The sequence below is a fragment of the Nelusetta ayraudi genome, unplaced genomic scaffold, assembly GCF_046127955.1.
Source record: "Nelusetta ayraudi isolate G7.1 ecotype Tasmania unplaced genomic scaffold, CSIRO-AGI_Nayr_v1 ptg000002l, whole genome shotgun sequence".
Lineage (NCBI taxonomy): Eukaryota > Metazoa > Chordata > Actinopteri > Tetraodontiformes > Monacanthidae > Nelusetta > Nelusetta ayraudi.
Window position 1 is genome coordinate 2,294,723 of NW_027466052.1, and position 7,316 is coordinate 2,302,038.

At 43.0% G+C, this 7,316-nt stretch overlaps 1 protein-coding gene across 1 annotated transcript; it reads left to right on the plus strand.

The window, feature by feature from the left end:
• The first annotated feature begins 893 nt into the window (after positions 1–893).
• LOC142900973 (gamma-aminobutyric acid receptor-associated protein-like 2) lies at positions 894–4,220 on the plus strand. Its single transcript, XM_076045652.1, has 4 exons — positions 894–1,142; positions 2,819–2,874; positions 2,971–3,143; positions 3,962–4,220. Exons 1-4 carry the CDS (start codon positions 1,109–1,111, stop codon positions 4,050–4,052), a joined length of 354 nt encoding a protein of 117 aa, XP_075901767.1. The 5' UTR covers positions 894–1,108; the 3' UTR covers positions 4,053–4,220.
• The last annotated feature ends 3,096 nt before the right edge of the window (positions 4,221–7,316 follow it).

Here is a 7,316-nt window from a genome sequence, read left to right on the forward strand (position 1 = left end):
AATCCCAAAAACACGCTTTTGAGGTGAATTGGAGACTCTAAATCAGTGCTACTCAACCCGCGGCCCATGGGCCGCATGCAGCCCGTGCCACATGTCTGTGCGGCCCGTCAAGATCATACCAACAAAAATCCTTTTCGTTTTCTTTGTGTTTCCTTAATTATTAGACTTGTCATGAAGTGTGTCACAAAATCATTGTTAACGTTCAAAACAGGACTTGTCGTTTTTAGCTTGCAGCCCTTAGACTTTTGGGATTTTGCTGAGTGGCCCCTGAGCCATATAAAGTTGAGTAGCCCTGCTCTAAATTGTCCGTAGGTGTGTATGTAAGTGTGAATGGTTGCTTGTCTTTGTTTGTCTTTATGTGGCCCTGCGATGAACTGGGGACTTGTCCTGAGTGTCCCCCTGCCTTCCAGGAAGAAGCAGGTATTGAAAATGGATGGATGGATGGATAATGATGATGATGATGATGATGATTATTAGTAGTAGTAGTAGTAGGAGTCGTAGTCGTCGTAGTAGTATCATTATTATTACAATCAGCCCCCCCCCCCCCCCCCCCCCAACACACACACACACACACAGGTCCATATACCACCGCTGAACATCCAAAGCAACCTGGTTCTGCCCAGTATGTTTATGTTTACGATTCTTGACGCAGAAGAAGGCCACATGTAACTGGGAAGGCAGTAGATGTGGGGGAACAGTGTTCAAATTCAATATTATTTCGCTGATTAATGAAAACAAATGTGACAAATGTCTCTGTGTGCACAGAAACCAAATTGACCGAGTGCCAGCAGAAAAGTCAGCCACTGCGGTTTTCCCTCTTCGGCCGCCCCTCCGCTCTGGCTCAGAGTGGAACCGTCCCGCTGTGATGCAATCGAGGGGGGAGGGGAAGCGAGCAGGCGGGGGGTCTGCGACGATAAAAGCCAAAATGTTGTTTTAATGTCAGGCGGAAGCGTTAAAACCGGCCGAGGCGGTTAGGGCGCCACTTGGGGGAGTGTCCTTTAAAAGCAGCAGCTTTATGGAAGAGCTTTGCCCCCCTGTGAATTAACTCCGAGTGCAGCTTCCAAAACCCGCCGCATCCGCATCGAAGTCCCGGCCAGAGAGTGCAAACATGAAGTGGACATTTAAAGAGGACCACTCCCTGGGTATGGAGGAGGAAGAAGAGGGATGCTTTAGAAAGTGTCGGTGCAGTGGGATCCGGAGGATGGGCCAGTCAGCTGGGCTTCTTGTTTTGGGGTGGCCTTGAATTTAATTCTTTGTTTCGACAGATGCGCAGCCTTAGGTCGTCTTTAAACTTAAACCTCCGTGTGCAGCGCAACTTCGGCTCGTCACATTGGTGTTTTGAAGTGACATTTTCTGTACTTTGTATCTGATTTTTCAGTCTTTTTGTTAGCCTCTCTGGTCGACGGCGACCTGGTTTGAACCGTGATAAGGTGGAGACGGATTAGAGTGCTAGCGGTTAGCATTCCGCTAATGCAGCTGGCGCAAAGAAACACCAACACAACAACAAAAGTTTTGTCTTCCCAATATTCGGACCATCGGTCGGTCTCTGATGTCGTAAAAACAAAAAAATAATAAACTGTAGCCGAGTATATAACGATGAAAACATGACGAGGCGACGAACAAAGTTACTTTTTGCGTTTGCGCTTACAGTAGCACATAAAACAGCGGATGATGCGGTGGATGTTTGGCCTTTTATTGTCCCCTAGTTGTTTGTTTATGTTAGCGCTGAGACTACACTTCCCACAACCCCACACACTTCCTGTTTATGTAGCGTATATTTCCTGGCCATGGTTGTACGTAAGACTGCTTAATGCAAAGTCGCAAACATTAGTTGAATCTTCATCTTCGTCGTTTATACACATTTTTTTTTTTTTTTTTTTGAAATAGTAATTAATTATTTTCTTAATTGTTAATCACAAGTTAACTTAAATGTCTTTATGCATCTATGTCTACTCAGATATACATATACTTAACGATGTTTGACACTTGGAACAAGTTTGATCTCGTTTCGACCATTTATTTGTTTGTTGCTGCCAGTGGTAGACGCTGAAATGTAGTTGGTTGTTTATTTTAAAAACAATCTTATTATTTATTTATTTTTTTTAGTTTCCAGTGAATTAATATTGAAATACTATCATACTATATGCCTGATTCATGGAACAATTTAATCGGAAAACAAAGGACGAACAAACTTTATCAAGACTGTTACATTTATCACTTTTCGAAGAAGAACAAGCATCTCGTTGGTCCCCCAAATGCCAGGTAGATATATTACTTGACTATGTCATAAGCAAAACTATTTCACGTGTGAAAGTAAAATTGTTGAATTGAAAAGTCTCTAAAAGTAGCAGGGACAACATGCGGACTTCCCCGGCTTCTCTTCGCCCCCAGATTCATAAAAAGCTCAGTACTAAGTATATGCGGTGTTCTTAGTATGTCTGAGGATGCGGAAGGAGCAAAGAAGAAGTGAAAGACCAAATAAATTCAGAAGCCATCGATGCATTTTTTTTTTTGTTTGTTTTTTGTAGAAATGGTTCTCTCGGCCAATCACTGCCTCAGAGGAGCATGTTTCAGGCATTTGCGTCATCTTCAACCTTGTTTTCGCTGTCATTTTTGCGAATTTTATTAACCACATTTTAAAAGAAAAATATGACACTCAGAGGTGCTGCTAGTGCTTAAATTTATGAATGAAACACCTGGTTAACATATGTTGTGTTGGAGCTTATGCCCGCAACAACTTTGTGCAAATCATACATCGCTACTTTCATCTGTCATCTACCGTAGACAGCCTGAGTGATTGACTCTTTCTGTCTTCCAGAGAATCGGTGCTTGGAGTCAACCAGAATCTGCACAAAGTACCCTGAGCGCGTCCCGGTGAGTTGTTGTGCTTGTTGATTCATGTTTGGACGTGTGCGTTGCCCTTTTTGGGAAATGGTGGGATTTTACCTCCCTCTCTGTGTGGCCTATTAGGTGATTGTCGAGAAGGTGCCCGGAGCGAACATCGTGGGCATCGACAAACGAAAGTATCTGGTCCCCGCCGACATCACAGTGGCTCAGTTCCTCATGATCATCAGGAGACGCATCCAGCTGCCGCAGGAGAAGGCCCTTTTCATGATGGTGGGCTCGGTGGTGCCTACATACAGGTGGGTACATGACTCCATCTGGCACACACCGGCACATGCACGCACACACCCTGCTTGGAGGGTGCCACGTATGTGAATGATGCTCTGGTTTTAGTTCCAGTTTCTGTGTAGAAAATATTTTATCCTAATAATGTGAAGTACAATAAAGTGACAAATATTAAAAAAAAAAAAAAAAAAAAACAGTTCTGTGTTGGTGTTTAAATTTTAGGGCTTAATTATTAAACAAGTCACTTGTTATAGCAGATGGTCATATTTTTTCCTTTTTTAAGGATAGTATGAGCAATTCTACTCTCAGCCAGCAGGGCGCGTGTCTAGGCGCTTTTGTAAGCTCATGCACACCCGAATAAGTCTGGCTCCCAGGGTTCCCACGGTCATGGAAAACCTGTACAAGTCATGGAATTTTGTAAAATCACTGAATGTTTTGGGGGGGGAAAGTCATGAGATTTGATAGTGCGCCTTACGAACTAGCAGAATTTGTTTGCTGTTCTACTCCAACGTAGGCTAGGCGCCCCTGTGTCGCATGTCTCCAACAGTGCTACATCGCTGTGAACAATGTAGTTTAGTCTAATTTATCACCTATAGATTTTACCTTTTTGTTTGAAGCATTTATTGTACCATATGGCAAAGATTGACATCTCCATAAATTCTGAATTTCTGGGTTGGTCAAGGAAATTTCAAGCAAGGTCATGGAAAATTCATGGACAAGTTTAGAAATGTTGTTGGTGAAAATGAGTGGGAAATTCTGGAATCCAGGTCTTACCTGCTGTTGATCATGTGGACAAGTGTTTCATTATCATTTTTTTGTTCTCCTGCTGCAGCATCACCATGGGAACGATGTATGAACAAGAGAAGGATGAGGACGGCTTCCTGTACGTGGCCTACAGCGGGGAGAACACATTCGGCCACTAAAGGCGTGTGTGCACACGCGCACATGCACGCACACACCCTGCTTGGAGAGCGCCACATATGTGAATGATGCTTTGGTTTTAGTTGTTCTAGTTTCTGTGTAGAAAATATTTTATCCTAATAATGTGAAGTACAATAAAGTGACAAATATTTGAAAAAAAAAAAAAACAATTCTGTGTTGGTGTTTAAATTTCAGGGCTTAATTATGAAGCAAGTCACTTGTTATAGCAGATGGTCATATTTTTTCCTTTGTTAAGTAAGTCCACCAAATTTTCTACTTTGCATCAATTAGAATATTATTGGAGTCATTCACATGTGTACATTTAATCGATGTGCCAAGCTCTGATCATCTGCTTCTCTTAGGACATCTCCACAAACCGGCGTAAATGCACATTTTAATGAACTTTTCTGTGTTTTAAGCCTTATTTCGTCTCTATTCGTCATTAGCAATGTGTTTTACAGTGAGTGGGTGCAGTCCATGCAAATGGTTCCAGTATGTACCTGCTCAGTAAAATGCCTGTGAATGTGTAGACACACTGAATGGTGTGTAAAATAGTTTTACCACTCTAGGTTGCAGTTTTGCATGCCCAGCAAAACATAGCATCTCTAGCAGGTCCTCAACAGCCTCCAGTGTTCCAACATTAAACCTCCACTTGACAAACGAGGATGGAAGCGTCTGTAACTGTTGTGTGTGTGAAAAATGTCCTGTGGTGGAAGGCAGTCCAGAGTTTTTCTGCCACCGGGTGGCGGTCTGGGTGTTTCTACTGCATTACTGAGTTTTCCTCTGTAAACACTCTTAAAAACTTCCATTTTAGCAGGCGATTCTATGTGAACATAGCAAATCTATCATTGGTGGGATATCTGCTTGCATTTGATTTGGATGCAATTTACATGCATTAACATGGCTGCACACAGATGGCTCTGTGATGCTTCTGCCGACTGAGGACAAGACGGAAACGGAATATTTCATACTCAGAAATTGACAGTTTCTCAATGACGTCATAGAGGCTTTCGCTTCTGTTTTTCCTCAGTCCACTTCCTCAGACGGCCTTCTAAGAACAATATGCGTACTTGGTAGTGAACTTAGCAGGAGCTGAAGAGAAACTGAGTAAATAATCTGACCTCACTGCACCTTCTAATGAAACCTGGCCTCAGCAAATTCACTTCCGCGTGTCAAACTGTCTTGTGAAATTCATCGATTAATTTTCCTGCTGTTTGGGAAGAAGTGTCAGTGTGCATAGGGGTCATCATGCCCACAAGTGATTGCCGGTCACGGTCTAATTTCGCTCTCCCCCCCCCCAACAGCCTAATGTCTAAAAGTGTAAGATGAAAAAGTTATCAAGGGATTCTGCACATTTTTACTGCGCAATTAAAAGAAAACTACACCTATGCAATTCTAATGACATTTGATTTCATCCTTTTATGATGGTAAGTGTCGCCCTCACTTGGATACAAATGACAGTGCCTTGAAGAGGGATGATAATGAGGTTTTGAAGCATTTTGATTTCCTGGGAAGTTCTCACAAGTCTTGGATTGAAAGTGGGGCTGTCGCCTAAAACAAGACATTGACACTCTGGATTCATGGCATCGCAAAGGAAATATAGCGTCTGGGGCTAAGCTTCCACAAAGGACTTCTGATGTCTCTCCAGCATTTGAATAGGGCAAATGAACTTCTTGCCCTCATCCTAACATTTTTCTGCCATTACTAATGCTGAGACACTTTTATGAGGCAAAACGGACACAAATTCTTTCAAATTACTATTCCAAGCAGAGGAGAAATTTCACACCCGTCGGGATGTGACATTCAGAAGACCTTTAACCTTTTGTCCTTTGACTGAGGGCCCAAAACCAGGAGTGCAGAGATGCAGAATGAAATGGAATCTACAGAATTCTGTGTCACAGCTGATGAAACCAGGTTTTTAGAAACTATTAACACAAATGGATTCATCACCATCTCCGTCATCAATCCAGTTTTGATGTTTCTGCACTGGATCTGGCTTTGCACTGGTACTGGGAGCACAGGAGTGACTGGTGCAATTCACTTTTCCATATCACGTCCAGTCCGTTCAGTTAATCACCTCAAAGATTCTCAAAAAAAAAAAAAAATAGCAGAACTCGCGTGAAGCCGTCGTTCCTTGAAAGACTCTCAGCAGAAGAGCTGTTTGGCATTACTTCCCTGTTTGGCGCTGAATTCGGTGGAAACATGGGCAGTGTGAACAGGAACTAGACCATCTCAACTTCCAAGAAGATGACATGGCGGAGGTTAGGAGGAGTATAAAGTCAACTCCGGCTCAGCACTCCAGCACAGAGCAGCTCCACAGACTCCAGACAGGGCCGACCAACCAGAAAGCAGCACAGACACCATGAGGACCCTGTTCAGCATCGCACTCGTCGTTCTCATCTACTTCATGCATGTCCACTCTGACGGTCAGCCTCAATTCTTTGTGGTGTATTTTTGTGTCGCTCCTCATGTCAGATGTTAAGTTTGTGTCTCTCGATGTGTGTGTGTCCACAGTTCACTCAGCGGTGCACTCTCTGCACCAGGTGTGCTGTCCCAGCTCCACCCAGCATCGCATCAGGGATGAACAGGTGACGAACGTGGCCCACAGCAACTGCAGCCACAGAGCAATCATGTAAGTATCCCAACAAAAGGAACAGGCAAAAAAGAAGGATTGAAGGATGAAGGAAGAAGAGTTGTGCCATTCTTTATATCAATTTAATAATACATTTATTGTTTCATTAATTACAGAAAAAATAATAATTTTTACTTTTTTAAGTGAATACATTTCACCTCTGCTGACAAACCAGCAGTCATTCTGAAACAGCTGCACCAGTTTGAGATGTTTTAAAGCTGCGTCATCAGATTGGGATGCAGTCAGTCAATGTTAGCAGTTACACACAGTTTCCCTTCATGTTGTATCTGTTTCTCTCCTCCTACAGAGTCAAGACTGTTTGTAACAAGAACATCTGCCTGGATGCCAGCTGGCCCTGGGCCGTGAACCTGCTGAACAGGTTCAGGAGAGCCGCGGCCAACACCAACACAAAGTCACCATTTGGCAGCAAGAAGTGCAAGAAGCCCAATTGTCCAAAAGGTCCTCACTGTTAGACCTCACCAACCTCCAACCAATGATTGGACACGATCCTGACACTGTCAGCCAAGGAAACAGAAAGGCGACAGTTATAAAGCTGTGATTTAAGTCTGTATACTGCTGTTTTAATTTAACTATGAATGTATGTTTTTTTTAATGGTTGTACAATGTATGTCAC